General features: G+C 45.6%; 1 protein-coding gene across 3 annotated transcripts in view; it reads right to left on the bottom strand.

Annotated features, from left to right (window-relative positions):
- EPHX2 (epoxide hydrolase 2) overlaps positions 1 to 12,495 on the bottom strand; it is a 42,781-nt gene extending 30,286 nt beyond the window's left edge. For all 3 annotated transcript variants that reach the window (XM_072926222.1, XM_072926223.1, XM_072926224.1), the window contains exons 1-3: positions 12,338 to 12,495; positions 10,843 to 10,927; positions 3,301 to 3,493 (exon numbers count right to left, since the gene is read on the bottom strand). In XM_072926222.1, coding sequence (XP_072782323.1) covers positions 3,301 to 3,493; positions 10,843 to 10,927; positions 12,338 to 12,438 — 379 coding nt within the window. In that variant the 5' untranslated portion in view covers positions 12,439 to 12,495. The remainder of the gene's footprint in view (positions 1 to 3,300; positions 3,494 to 10,842; positions 10,928 to 12,337) is intronic.
- Between the last annotated feature and the right edge of the window lie 3,331 nt (positions 12,496 to 15,826).

Below are 15,826 nucleotides of genomic sequence, written 5' to 3'. Positions count from 1 at the left end.
GGATCCAGTGGGAGATCAGGGTGGGATCTACCAGGGGTTCATGGTGGGACTGGCCAGGAGCTCCTGGTGGGATCCGCCAGGTTCCTGAGCAATTCCCACCGTTCCTGACTCGCCGGGCCGACATTCCCGACGTTCCCAAAATCTCCACCGGCCCCAACGTCCCGACATTCCCGAATTTCCATCCCCACCATTCCCAAATTTCCATCCCAAATATTCCCAAATTTCCATCCCCACCATTCCCATCATCCCATCCCCAACATTCCAACCTCAACATTCCCACCATTCCCACCATTTCCAATCCGCCATTTCCACCACTCCACCATTCCCGACCCAACGTTCCCAACATTCCAAACTCAACATTCCCAACATTCCAAACTCAACATTCCCGACATTCCATTCCCACCTTCCCATTCCCAGCATTCCCAACATTCCAAATCCAACATTCCCAACATTCTGACCTCAGCATTTCCAAGGTTCCCAACATTCCCAGCCCAACATTCCCATCATCCCAACGTTCCATTCCCGACATTCCATCCTCAACATTCCCAACATTCCCAACATCCCAACCCCAAATTCCCACCTTTTCCCACATTCCCAACATTCCATTCCCACCAATCCCAACTTTCTGTTCCGAACATTCCCAACATTTCAACCCCACCATTCCGAACTCGACATTCCCAACATTCCCAACATTCCCAAACCGCCGTTCCCACTATTCCATTCCCACCATCCCAACATCCCATTCCCAACATTCCCAACGTTTCTGATCAAACATTCCCAAAGTTCTGTTCCCACCATTCCGTTCCCACCATTCTGAACTCCCCATTCCCAACCCAACATTCCCAACATTCCATTCCCACCATCTCAACATTCCCAACATTCCAAACCAAACATTCCAAATGTTCTCAACATTCCCAACATTCCGTTCCCACCATTCCCAACATTCTGAATCCAACATTCCCAACATTCCCAACCCAACATTCCCAACGTTCCAAACTCAACATTCCCAACATTAACCCAACATTCCCAATGTTCCGAATCCAACATTCCAATATCCTGAACTCAACATTCCCAACGTTCCATTCTCTCCATTCCCAACATTCCCAATGTTCTCAGCATCTCAACATTCCCAACATTCCGAACTCAACATTCCCAACGTTCCCACCATTCCATTCCCTCCAACATTCCCAACATTCCAAACACACCATTCCGCTCCCTCTGTCTCGACATTCCCAAACCCAAATTCCCGCCTTTTCCAACATTCCCAACATTCCATTTCCGCCTTTCCCAACGTTCCGAATCCAACATTCCCTACATTCTGGCCTCAACATTCCCAACATTCCCAACATTCCCAACCCACAGTTCCCAACATTCCCAACCCAACATTCCCAACATTCCATTCCCTCCATCTCCAACATTCCCAACATTCCATTCCCACCATCTCAACATTCCAAACCCACCATCCCACGATTCCCAACCCGACATTCCCACCTCTTCCTACATTCCCAACATTCCATTCCCACCATTCCCACCATTCCCAACATTCCCAGCCCACCATTCCCAATATTCCAAATGCGACATTCCCACCATTCCCAATATTCCAAACTCAACATTCCCAACATTCCAGAGCCACCATTCCCAACATTCCCAACCCAACATTCCCAACATGCCAAACTGAACATTCCCACCATTCCCACCATTCCATTCCCACCATCTCCAACATTCCCGACATTCCAAACTCAACATTCCCACCATTCCCAACATTCCCAACATTCTGTTCCCACCATTCCAAACCCACCATTCCATTCCCTCAATCTCGACATTCCCGACCCAAAATTCCTGCCTTTTCCTACATTCCCAACATTCCATTCCCGTCATTCCCACCATTCTGAACTCAACATTCCGAATATTCCCAACCCAACATCCCCAACGTTCCAAACTCAACATTCCCAACATTCCCAATCCAACATTCCCACCATTCCCAACATTCCATTCCCAACATTCCCAATCCAACATTCCCAACATTCCCAACGTTCCAAACTCAACATTCCAAACATTCCCAAGCCAACATTCCCAACCCAACATTCCCAACATACCCAATCCAACATTCCCACCATTCCCACCGTTCCATTCCCAACATTCTGAATCCACCATTCCCACCATTCCCAACCCAACATTCCCAACGTTGCAAACTCAACATTCTCAACATTCCAAACCAAACATTCCCAACATTAACCCAACATTCCCAACATTCCAGAGCCACCATTCCTGACGTTCCGAATCCAACATTCCCGACATTCCAAACTCAACATTCCCAACGTTCTCAACATTCCCAACATTCCGTTCCCACCATTCCCAACCTTCTCAACATTCCATCCCTCCATCTCCAACATTCCCAACATTCCAAATCAAACATTCCCAACATTCAGAACTCAACATTCCCACCATCTCGACATTCCCAACCCAAAATTCCCGCCTCTTCCTACATTCCCAACATTCCCAACCCACCATTCCATTTCCTCCATCCCTACCATTACCAATATTCCCAACCCAACATTCCCAACATTCCATTCCCTCCATCTCCAACATTCCCAACATTCCAGACTCAACATTCCCAACATTCCCAACGTTCCGAATCCACCATTCCCAACATTCTGAACTCACCATTCCCAACATTCCCAACCCAACATTCCCATCATCCCAACATTCCATTCCTGACGTCCCATCCTCAACATTCCCAACACTCCATTCCCTCCATCCCATGATTCTCAACCCCAAATTCCCACCTTTCCCTACATTCCCAACATTCCATTTCCGCCAATCCCAACATTTCCAACCCACCATTCCCACCATTCCCAACGTTCCATTCCCAACATTCGCAACCCAACATTCCCAACATTCCATTCCCTCCATCTCCAACATTCCCGACATTCTGAATCCAACATTCCCACCATTCTGGCCTCAACATTCCCAAGATTCCCAACACTCCCAATCCGACATTCCCAACATTCCAAACTCAACATTCCCAATGTTCCCAATGTTCCATTCCCTCCATCTCCAAGATTCCTGACATTCCAAATCCAACATTCCCAACATTCCCAACCCAACATTCCCAACATTCCGAACCCACCATTTCACTCCCTCCATCTGGACATTCCCAACCCAAAATTCCCGCCTTTTCCTACATTGCCAACATTCCCAACCCAACATTCCAAACTGAACATTCCCACCATTCCCACTATTCCAACATCCCATCCCCACCCCTCCTGCTATTCCCGGAATTCCGGCATTCCCGCTGACCGTGTTCCCGGAGCGTTTGTGCCGCCCTGAGCAGCGGCGCCTCCAGCCGGGAGCGGCTCCGGAGCTCCCGGAACGGCCGCGAGGCCGAAAATCCCTCGGGAACGGGAACGGGAACGGGAACGGGAACGGGAACGGGAACGGGAACGGCGGCGCCCGGAGCCGCCCGGCAGCGCCGCTCCAGCTCCTCCTGCAGCTGCGGCCGGAAAAACGGGATTAGTCCCGGTGTAACTGGGAATTCCGAGTCGTTCCGGGAATTTCCAGCCTCCCCGGGCGGAAAAGTCCCAAAATTCCAGGAAATCCCGGTTGGAAAAGACTCAAAATTCCAGAAAATTCCTGGTTTGAACAGACCCAAAATTCCAGGAAATTCTGGTTGGAAAAGCCCCAAAATTCCGGGAAACTCCGGATTGGAAAAGACTCAAAATTTGGGAAATTCTGGTCAGAAAAGCACCAAAATTCCAGACAATTCCTGGTTTGAATAGACCCAAAATATGGGGAAAATTCCAATAGGAAAAGTGTTACAGCATTTTTGAGAGAAAGAGGGCATGAATTGTGAAAGTTGAGCTACTCCAGGCTAGGCCTCAGATTGAGGCCTGGTGGGGCCTTCAAAGCCTCTGACGCAGTTAGAAATTCAGGGTTGTGGCGCAGATAGAAAATAGTCTTAAAGTATTGTAGGGACCACCGGGTGTGAACTAGTATAGGTTTTATGGTGTATAGTGCAGGCCGTTTTAAGGAAAAGGTAAACAATGTTAGCCTACCAATCAGAGTGTCTTTGTTTTCTGTAAACTATATAGAAGCTTATATAAACTACCGCCTGATTTTGAATAAACGGAGAACGTTGCATTAATCATAATGATTGGATGTGCGTTTGTCTTGTCCAGCTTTCCGTTTTTCTGAGATTCCCTGGCTTTAAGTGGCGCCCGCACAGGGACTCAGGAGGCTCCGAAAAGGCTGCCAAATTACTTTTAGAGTAACGGGCAGTCAGGTTTGAGTCGCGCGACAGGAATTTAGGTCCAAATCGCCTCATGGCGACGGGACCGGGATCCCAAATTCACTTTTTGTGAACGGGGATCAGGTGGAACGGAGCAGAAGTCTCCAAACTCCGAATTGGGCCGTTTCCCAACGGGAGGAAAAAGACTCTTCGCATTGTTGTTTGCTTGCGAGAGTCCGTTGGAGCAGTGGGAAGACCTCGGCGTTCACAAGGGACCTGAATGGCGGGTGTGGACGTGGCCGGGGCCGGAGAGCTGGAGCGGGGGTGCTGCCTTGCCGAAGAAAAGCGAGAGCGAAGCAACCCGCGGAGACTGAGGTAAGCCGCGTGCAGAAAGAGAGGGTGAAAGTTCACCATGGATGGAGATTTACAGGCTTCAGTGCGGCTGCTCTTTCATATTCTCTCAAAGAGAGCTGAAAAAGTTAAAGAAGCCGATTTAGAACAGTTGGTCCTTTGGGCGAGAAGCAAAGGCAAGCTGCAAAAACCTTCGCTGATTTTTAGTAAAGTCGAATCGCAAGAGCTGGGGCAGCTGCTTTGGCACGCAGTGATAGAGGGCGGAGATGGGAGAGAAGCGGTGCTGGCCCCTCGCCCCCCCGCAGCAGCGGCGGCGGCGGCGGCGAGCAACCCGGCGCGGCATGTCAATTGTAGCAGAAACAAGCGATCACAAAGCAAGATACAAAGGCAAGAAAAAGTTACAGAAAGCCCTTCCTCGTCCCTTGCGGAACGGGTTGGCAGAACTAAGGCAGAGCGGGGCCAGGCAGAGCGGGGCCAGGCAGAGCGGGGCCGGCCAGCAGCGAGCCTGAGGCGGCCCCGGGGCGGAGCGGACTTCGGCCGAGACACAGAAGGTTCCTTGTTGCCGAGCAACAGCGCAAGGCGGGAGATGGGCATTCCCCGGGGCTCGGCCGCGCTGGAGTCGGAGCAGGCGGGGCGCGGCCGCATCAGGGGCGTCTCCTCTCCCATCCCCACAGTGACGCAGCAAGGACGGGAGCGAGACGGCACCGTCCCGTTCCCCCCCGCCCCCCCCCCACCCAGCGCCCAGCAATGGTGGCGGAGGCGCTGCACAGCCTGGTTGCCATGGTAACAACAACGCCGAGAGCAGCAGCGCCACCGATGGCGAGATGGCAACACTACAGCAAAAATGTCAACAGAATTTTTTTTTTTTCAATTCCTTGCAAGAGACAAAAGACGTAATGAAAAAGTATAGCAATACTGAGTGTTTTCCAAGATACCAAGAAGGATGGACATTATGCAAATCAAAGTTATTTCAAATACAATGTGGATGAAAATTACTGTAAAACAAAAAAGGATAGAAATGTTAATAATTATTTAATTGCTAAAAATGTCTTTGAAAGCAAAGATTTGAGAAAAATCAGTCAAATGGAATGTTGGTATTAAGTTCACAATTTCTGTTTTTGAGATTTTATAAATAATAATATAAGTAATTATGATTTTTGAGTTTTGTAGATAATAAGATAAATTATAATTGTCAAGCTTTTATAGGTAATGATAAGTAGTGATTGTTACTAATGTTATATGAATGCTTGACAAGATTGTTTTAAACTATTTTAAACATTTTTTGTTAATAGGTTGATCATATAATGTAAGTTGTCTGATTTTTGTGATAAGAATTATTATTAAGATGTTAAGGTATTAAGGTGTTGTTTTAATATTTACAGTCAGTTTTCATATGTTTTATGGGTTTTGTTTTTTTTTTTTTTTTTTTTTTTTAGGTGATTGATTGTGAGATGTATTTTTCAGGATCCTGTGTGCTTGATTTTTTAACTACTCATGTGTTTTCTTTATTCAATTTTCTATGCAGCTGCAGTTCATCTTTTAGAAATTTATAGTCCAAGTTCTGGTTCAAGATTTCAGACTTCAAATTCTCAGATTTTTGAAGAAAAGGTTTGTTGTATTTAGAGAATTTTTGTCTTGAAACAAATTTTAGACAGGTTCAATCATTTGATGTTTTGATAAATTGTTAATAATAAGGTTTTTCACTTATAACTGTTATTTTTAAGACTTTTGTTTTAAACATATCCTCCAATTAGAGTTCGAGCTCTGGCCAAGCTCTGGCTCTACGTGGATGGTGTGATTGATCCAGGTGTTTTTTGCATCAAAAAAGTATTCAAGTCCTTTTGGCTTGACAATTTGACCATACAGGACAGCTGAGCCTCAAAGGAGGTTTTGGAGAGACATGATCCGGACATGTTTTATCCAAATCTCTGTTGTTTTAAGGTTTTCAGCTGCTGCAGACTCTGGGATGACAATTTGATAGTGTAGCACTTGGTAACTGTGATTTTATATGTAATATTGATTGTGTATTATTTGATTGATTTTTATTTGTTGTTAGTTTCTTTCCTATATGCATTGTTTTGTTCTTAATGTTTTTCATGTTTATAACAAAGATGTTGATATTTCCATTTCTTCATGCAAGTTTTAGGGAACAGAATTGAGAGAGGACCCTCCAGTCCCAGTGGGGGTGTTGGGTTTGTTTGTGTTTTAACAGGTGCAGAATCTGGATGGATTTCAGTGAAGAATGTGGAACTTATCAATTGCAAGAGGACACTGATCTCTCCACAAGTGGATCAGAGGATGCACAGCAAAAGTGGATTGTGCAAAGATTTGTGTTTCACCCACAGAAGATCGTGGGCTTTGAGGTTTTTTTTATAAGTGTGTTTTTAATGATGTTATAGAATTTTTTTTGCTAAGTTTTTAATAAGTTTTAGTAATGCCTGTGATTTTTCTGTTCATCTTGCCATTGTCTTTCAATGGCAAAAGAAAAAGAGGGAGGTCCCAACGGGGATCAGCAGAAATTCTACTTGAGTGAGTGTTTTTACCCATCCAACCAAGAAGTCGTGTGATGGACAGGACAGATGCTCTTGCTGCATTGATACGAAAAGGCAGAAACAGAATTTTAAAAATAGATGAAACAGAAAAATAAGTTGAAATATCATAAGTGTGAAGTTAGATTTATCAGAAGTTAGTTTATTAGAAGTTATAGTTTATGTTTAGAATTAAGATTGTTTCTTTCATGTTAGACAGGGTATTCAAGAACCTGAGAAGAATGTGGTGGGCCTCAATGTTTTTATTTCGTACTTGTTTAATTTTTGGAGTCTCGTTGGGTCCCATGGCAGAGTTCAAGACTTGGACCTGAGCTCAAATAAGTTTAAATAGCACTCTGGGAGCGCAAGCTGTTGCATTTGTGCAAAACCTTAAATTTACTGATGATAGTTTTCAAGAATTTGGTCTTTTGGGTTCTGTCCCAGGAAATTACTGTTTGATATTTGGATCTCATGCTACCAAACCAACTCAAGAAAATGGAAAATTGACAGATGACAACACTTGATTGTCTCCCAGATCACCATTGTAATACAACTATTTAGAATATTGTAGCAATTTGACTCCAAGAGGTAGTGCAGGAAAAACTGCCCCCAGGAACCTTCCTCATTTGTGGGGACCGAGCCTGGTCAGCAGTCCCTCAAAATGCTAGGGGAGGCCCATGTTATATCGGTAGGTTGATGCTTTTTGCTCCCACCATACATCAGGTTCTCGAATTGCCTCAGAAGACTCAACGAGCCAAACGCAGTGTTCTCCAAATGGACACTTCATTTGATAACTGGCTCAATTCTTCAGGTTTTTCTGGCTGGGTCAAAGACAGTGTGTGTAAAAATTAGTTCATTGAGCCTTCACTCCAGCCTGAGTAGCTCAAAAGAAAAAGAGGGAATTGTTACAGCATTTTTGAGAGAAAGAGGGCATGAATTGTGAAAGTTGAGCTACTCCAGGCTAGGCCTCAGATTGAGGCCTGGTGGGGCCTTCAAAGCCTCTGACGCAGTTAGAAATTCAGGGTTGTGGCGCAGATAGAAAATAGTCTTAAAGTATTGTAGGGACCACCGGGTGTGAACTAGTATAGGTTTTATGGTGTATAGTGCAGGCCGTTTTAAGGAAAAGGTAAACAATGTTAGCCTACCAATCAGAGTGTCTTTGTTTTCTGTAAACTATATAGAAGCTTATATAAACTACCGCCTGATTTTGAATAAACGGAGAACGTTGCATTAATCATATTGATTGGATGTGCGTTTGTCTTGTCCAGCTTTCCGTTTTTCTGAGATTCCCTGGCTTTAGAAAAGTCCCAAAATTTGGGAAATGCCCAAGTGGAAAAGCCCCAAAATTCCGGGAAACTCCAGATTGGGAAAGATCCAAAATTCTGGGAAACTCGGGATTGGGAAAGATCCGAAATTCCGGGAAATTCTGGTTGGAAAAGCCCCAAAATTCCAGGAAATCACAGTTGGAAAAGACTCAAAATTCCAGAAAATTCCCGGTTGGAAAAGACCCAGAATTCTGAAAATTCTGGATTGGGAAAGATCCAAAATTTCAGGACATTCCCACTTGGAAAAGTCCCAAACTTTGGGAGATTCCAGCTTGGAAACAGCCCAAAATTCCAGGAAATCCTGGTTGGAAAAGACCCAAAATTTGGGAAAAATCCCGATTGGAAAAATCCCAACATTCCCAGGAATTCCTGACTTTCCTGGGAATTCCAAACCTTGCCGGGAATTCCCAACCTTCCCAGTTGGAAAACCCCCAAAATTCCAGAAAATCCCGGTTGCAGAAGTCCCAAAATTTGGGAAAAAATCCCGGTTGGAAAAGACCCAAAAAAATGGGAAATGCCCAAGTGGAAAAGCCCCAAAATTCCGGGAAACTCCAGATTGGGAAAGATCCAAAATTCCAGGAAACTCCCGGTTGGAAAAGTCCGAAATTCTGGAGAAATCCCAAAATCCAGAAAATTCCCGGTTGGAAAAGTCCAAAATTTTGGAAATTCTGGATTGGGAAAGATCCAAAATTCCAAAGAAATCTCATTTGGGAAAGTCCCAAAATTCCAGGGAAATCCCACTTGGAAAAGTCCCAAACTTTGGGAGATTCTGGCTTGGAAAAGTCTCAACATTCCAGAAAATCCCGTTTGGAAAAGACCCAAAAATCGGGAAATTCTGGATTGGGAAAGATCCAAAATTTCAGGAAATTCCCACTTGGAAAAGTACCAAAATTTGGGAAATTTCAGCTTGGAAAAAGTCTCAAAATTTGGGAAAATTCCCACTTGGAAAAGACCCAAAATTTGGGGAAAAAATCCCGGTTGGGAAAATCCCAACATTCCCAGGAAATCCCAAACTTCCAGCTGGAAAATTCCCAAAATTCTGGAGAAATCTCAGTTGGAAAAGCCCCAAAATTTCTGGAAATTCTGGATTGGAAAAATCCCAAAATTTGGGAAATTCCAGCTTGGAAAAGTCCCAAAATTTGGGAAAATTCCCAGTTTAAAAAAAATCCCCAAATTTGGGGAAAATCCCACTTGGAAAAGTTGATCCCAAATCCCGGGGTGGATCCCAAATCCTGGCCCGGATCCCAACTCCTGGAGTGGATCCCAAAGCCCCAGGGTGGATCCCAAATCCTGGCCTGGATCCCGAATCCTGGGAATTCTGGGATCAATCCCAAATCCCGGGGTGGATCCCGAATCCCGGAGTGGATCCCGAATCCCAGAGTGGGTCCCAAATCCCGGGATGGATCCCAGGAAAGGATTCTGGGGTGGATCCCAACTCCTGGGATGGTTCTCAAAACCCGGGGTGGATTCCCAAACCCTGGAGTGGATCCTGAATCCCAGAGCGGGTCCCAAATCCCAGGGTGGATCCCAAACTCCAGGGGTGGATCCCCAAAATCCCAGAGTGGATCCCAAACCCTAGGACAGATCCCTAATTCTGGGATGGATCTCAAATCCCGGAGTGGATCTCAAATCTCGGAGTGGATCCCAGACCCCGGAGCGAATCCTGAACCCCTGACCGGATCCTGAACGCTGGAGTGGATCCCAAATATATGGGTGGATCCCAAAACCTGGGGTGGATCACAAATCCCAGTGTAGATCCCAAACCCTGGAGTGGATTCCAAATTCCAGGGATGGATACCAAATTCCAGAGTGGATCCCGAACCCCGAAGTGGATCCCAAACCCCAGACTGGATCTCAAATCCCAGGGTGGATCCCAAACCCCAGAGCAGATCCCAAATCGCAGAGAGGATCCCAATCCCAGGAGTGGATCTGGAATCCCGGAGCAGATCCCAAACCCTGGAGTGGATCCCAAATCCCAGGGTGGACCCCAAATCCCGGAGCGGATACCAAACCCCAGAGCGGATCCCAAACCCTGGAGTGGATCCTGAACCCCAGAGCGGATCCCAAACACTGGAGTGGATCCCAAAGGCCGGAGCGGATCCCAAATCCTGGTGTGGATCTTGGATCCCGGACTGGATCTCGAATCCTGGTGTGGATCCCAAACCCCAGAGTGGATCTCTAATCCAGGAGTTGATCCCAGATCCCACAGTGGATCCCAAACCCTGGACCAGATCCCAAATCCCAGTGTGGATATCGGATCCCAGAGTGGATCTCGAATCCCAGAGCGGATCCCAAACCCCAGAGCAGATCCCAAATCCCCAGGGTGGGCCCCAAATCCCGGAGCGGATCCCAAATCCCAGGGTGGACCCCAAATCCCGGAGCGGATCCCGAGGGCCGGAGCGGATCCCACCTGGCTGAGGCTGATCTGCCCCCGCAGCGCTCGGGATTTGGGGCTCTGGGATCCCCCCGAGTCCAGAGCGGCCTCCAGGAAACCCCTGGGGAAAAAAATCCCAAAAAATCAAATCCCAGAAATACCCAAAAAATCAAATCCCAAAAATCCCAAAGAACCAAAAAATCCCAAATCCCCAAAATCCCCAAAAAATCAAATCCCAGAAATCCCAAAGAACCCAAAAACCCCAAATCCCAAAAATAAAAAAAAATCCAATCCCAAAAATCCCAAAGAACCCAAAACCCCAAATCCCAAAAATCCCCCAAAAATCAAATCCCACAAATCCCAAAGAACCCCAAAACCCCAAATCCCAAAAATCCCCAAAAATCCCAAAAATCCCAAAGAACCCAAAACCTCAAATCCCAACAATCCAAAAAATCCCCAAAAAATCAAATCCCCAAAATCCCAAAGAACCCAAAAACCCCCAAATCCCCAAAATCAAAAATCCCAAAAATCCCAAAGCCCAAAAGCCCTAAATCCCACAAATCCCAAAAATTCCAAGCCCCAAAAATACCAAAACCCCCAAATCCCACAAATCCAAAAAACCCCAAAACCCACAAAACCTCAAATCACAAAAACCCCCAACCCCCCCCCAAATCCCAAAGCTCAAAAATCCCAAAACCTCTAAATCCCATAAATCCCCAAAACCCCCAAATCCTCAAATCTCAAAAATCCCAAATCCCAAAACCCCCAAAGCCCAAAAATCCCAAAAATCCCCAAAATGCCAAATGACCCAAAAACCTCATATCCCAAAAATCCCAAAAATCCCAAAAACCCCAAATCCCACAAATCCCAAAAAAACTCAAATCCAAAAAACCCCAAACCCCACAAATCCTACAAAGCCCTAAATCCCAAACCCCAAATCCCAAACCCCAAACCCCAAATCCCCAAATCCCCAAATCCCAACTCCAAAACCCCCAAATCCCAAAAACCCCAAAATCCCAAAAACCCCAAACCCCAAATCCCTCAAATCCCGAAAACCCCAAAAACCTCAAATCACAAAAACCCCAAATCCCCAAAACCCCAAATCCCAAAAACCCCAAAACCCCAAAAACCTCAAATCCCAAAAAACCCAAAACCCCCCAAAACCCCAAAGCTCAAAAATCCCAAAACCCCCAAATCCCAAATATCCCAAAAACCCCAAACCCCAAAAATCCCCCAAAATCCCCAAAAGCCCCAAAACCCCCAAATCCCAAAATCCCAAAACCCCAAAACCCCAAAAACCCCAAACCTCCCCAAATAAAATTCCGCGCGGGCGTCGCCGCCAACCGCAGAATTGTCCCATCGATTCTTTGGTTCTCGTCCGGCGCCGCCTCTCACGGAGCCGCGGGCGGGCGCATCGGGCGGGCCGAGCGCGGCTTTACCAAACCGACCCAAAACCGGCCCAAACCGACCCAAAACCGGCCCGAACCGACCCAAAACCGGTCCGAACCGGCCCGAACCGGGCCGGGCCTACCTGGGCAGGTTCCAGTCTCGCTCGCAGGCGCTGAGGAAGTGCTGCAGGCCCGGCCGGAGCAGGACCCCGCTGAGGCCGAAGATCACGGCCCGCGGCGCCATGGCCGGAGCGGGACTCGAACCCGCGACCTCGACCTTTGCCACAGTTTAGGCCATGCCCCCTCGGCGAAGCCACGCCCCTCCCGTTGACAATATGCGGTCCGAAGCCACGCCCACCCCATAGACAGCAATGGTAGAGGAAGCCACGCCCCTTTTGCATAAATTATAGTGCGGTTCGAAGCCACGCCCACCCCATAGACTGCAATGGTAGATGAAGCCACGCCCCCTGAGCGAAGCCACGCCCCCTTTGCATATATTAGAGTGCGGTCCGAAGCCACGCCCACTCCATAGACAACAATGATATACTAAGCCACGCCCCCCGAGCGAAGCCACGCCCCATTCGCATAAATTATAGTGCGTGTCTAAGCCACGCCCACCCCCATATATATCAATAATAGACGAAGCCACGCCCCCGAGCGAAGCCACGCCCACCCCATAGACGGCAATAATAAACGAAGCCACGCCCCCGAGCGAGGCCACGCCCCCTCAGCGGGTCCCAAATGGGTTTTTTGGGGTCAAATTTGGGATTTTTGGGGTCCCAATTTGAATTTTTGCATCAAATTGGATTTTTTAGGGGTAAACATTGGGATTTTTTGGGGGGTAAAATATGGAATTTTTGGGGTCCAAATTGGGATTTTTGGGGTCCAAATTGGGATTTTTGGGGTCCAAATTGAATTTTTGGGGTCCAAATTGGGATTTTTGGGACCCAATTTGGATTTTTGGGTCAAATTGGATTTTTTGGGGGTAAACATTGGGATTTTTGGGGGCTCAAATATGGAATTTTTGGGGTCCAAAATTGGGATTTTTGGGTCAAAATGGACTTTTTGGGGGTAAACATTGGGATTTTTTTGGGGGTCAAATATGGAATTTTTGGGGCTCCAAATTGGGATTTTTGGGTCAAATTGGATTTTTGGGGTCCAAATTGGGATTTTTGGGGTCCAAATTGGGATTTTTGTGGTCCAAATTGGGATTTTTGGGTCAAATTGGATTTTTTGGGGGTAAACATTGGGATTTTTTTGGGGGTCAAATATGGAATTTTTGGGGTCTGAAATTGGGATTTTTGGGGTCCCAAATTGGGATTTTTGGGGTCCCAAATTGGGATATTTTGGGGTCCAAATTGAATAATTGAGGTCCCAAATTGGGACTTTTGGGGTCCAAATTGGGATTTTTGGGGTCCCAAATTGAATTTTTGGGGTCCAAATTGGGATTTTTGTGGTCCAAATTGGGATTTTTGGGTCAAATTGGGATTTTTGTGGTCCAAATTGGGATTTCTGGGTTCAAAATTGGGATTTTTGGGCTCCTTGTGGGATTTTGGGGTCCAAAATTTAATGTCTTGGAATCCCTGAGGGATTTTTGGGTCGGAAATTTGGATTTTTTTGGGATCAAAATGGTGATTTTTTTGGGGGGTCCCAAATGGGATTTTTCGGGTAAAAATTGGGAATTTTGGGGTCCAAACTTGAATTTTTGGGGTAAAATTTTGGATTTTTGAGGTCAAAATTCGATTTTTATGGGGGGTCCAAAATTGGGATTTTTTGGGGTAAAATTTGGACTTTTTTTTTGGAGTCCAAATTGGGATTTTTGGAGTTAAATTTATTTATTTTGGGGGGTCAAAATTCGATTTTTTTGGGGTCAAAATTGGGTTTTTTTTCTGGCATTCACATTTTGGGTTTTTGGGGTCCTGTTGGAATTTTTGGGGTCAAAATATGGATTTTTTTAATCAGAATTAGAATTTTTGGGGGATTTAAAAAAAATTTTTTGGGGTCAAAAATGGATTTTTTGGGGTCCTTGTGGAATTTTTGTGGGCTAAAATTTCTGGGTTTTTTCCTCCCAAAATTCCCTTTTCCCCCAGAAATCCCCCAAAATTCTAATTTCTCCCCAAAGAATCCCCAAAATTTCCCTTTCTTTCCCAAAAATTCCTTTTTTTTTCTTAAAACCCCTCCCAACAATTCCCATTTTTCCCCAAAATTAGGATTTATTTCCCAAAAAAATCCCCCCAAAATTTCCCACTTTTCCCCTAAAAAATTCCCTTTTCTTCCCTAAAAATCCCCCCAAAATTCCCATTTTCCCCCCAAAAAATTCCCTTTTTTTCCCCAAAAATCCCCCAAAATTCCAATTTTTTCCCCAAAAATTTCCCTTTTCTTCCCAAAAAATCCGCCCCAAAATTCCAATTTTTCCCCAAAAATTCTCTTTTCTTCCCTAAAAATTCCCAAAATTTCTCCCCCCACAAAATCCCCTAAACCCCCCCCAAAATTCTCATTTTTCCCCAAAAAATCCAATTTCCCACAAAAATTCCCTTTTTTCCCCAAAAACCCTCCAAAATTCCCGTTTTCCCCCCAAAATTCCAATTTTTTCCCCAAAAAATCCCTTTTATTCCCCAAAAATCCCCCCAAAATTTCCCTTTTCTTTCACAAAAATTCCCAAAATTTCCCCCCCCAAAAAATCCCCTAAAATTCTCTTTTTCCCCCCAAAAAATCTAATTTCCCACAAAAATTCCCTTTTTCCCCAAAATCCCCCAAAATTCCCGTTTTCCCCCCAAAATTCCGGGTTTTTTCCCCCTTCCCGCTCCGGATTCCATTGCCGGGTTTTCCGGATTCCATTTCCGGGTTTTCCGGCCCCGCCCCCTTTACCGTGGTCACGCCCCCTTCCCCATGGCCCCGCCCCTTCTTTGGCCCCGCCCCTTTCCCTGGCCCCGCCCCTTTCCCCGCGCGCTCCTCTTGGCCCCGCCCACTTCCCCCCTCCCCCCGCCCCTTTTCCCGCGCCGCGGCGGCTTCTCCCGCCAAGCAGGTAAGAGAATTCCCGCCAAAAAATTGGGGTTTTTCCCGCCAACATTTGGGGTTTTTCCCGCCAAAAATTGGGGGTTTTCCCGCCAAATTTTGGGGGTTTTCCTGTCAAAAATGCGATTTTTTTTTTTTTTTTTACACCCCCCGGGGAAAAGTCTTTAAAAATTCTAAAAAGTCCGAAAAAAATCCGGGGAAAATCCGGGAAAAATCCCCCCAAAAAATAAAACAAAATATTAAAAAAAAAAAACATTCTGGGAAAAAAACCCGGGAAAATCCTAAAAAAATCCGGGAAAATCAGAAAAAAAATTCCGGGAAAATCCTGGGAAAAATCCTAAAAAATACAAATAATTAAAAAAAAAAAAAAAAAAAAACAACGGAAAATATAATGGGAAAAATCCTAAAAAACCCTGGAAAAACCCGGGAAAAACATAAAAAAAAATCCTGGAAAAATCCTAAAAAAATCCGAGGAAATCCTAAAAAAAATCCGGGAAAAATCCTAAAAAACCCCGGGGAAAATACTAAAAAAAATCCGGGAAAATACTAAAAAAAAATCCGGGAAAATCATAAAAAAAAAAAAATCGGGAAAAATCCTAAAAAGAAATCCGAGAAAA

Source organism: Taeniopygia guttata, chromosome 3 (assembly GCF_048771995.1).
Source record: "Taeniopygia guttata chromosome 3, bTaeGut7.mat, whole genome shotgun sequence".
Lineage (NCBI taxonomy): Eukaryota > Metazoa > Chordata > Aves > Passeriformes > Estrildidae > Taeniopygia > Taeniopygia guttata.
The sequence above is the reverse complement of the archived record's forward strand: the minus strand, read 5'-3'. Positions and strand labels throughout refer to the sequence as shown.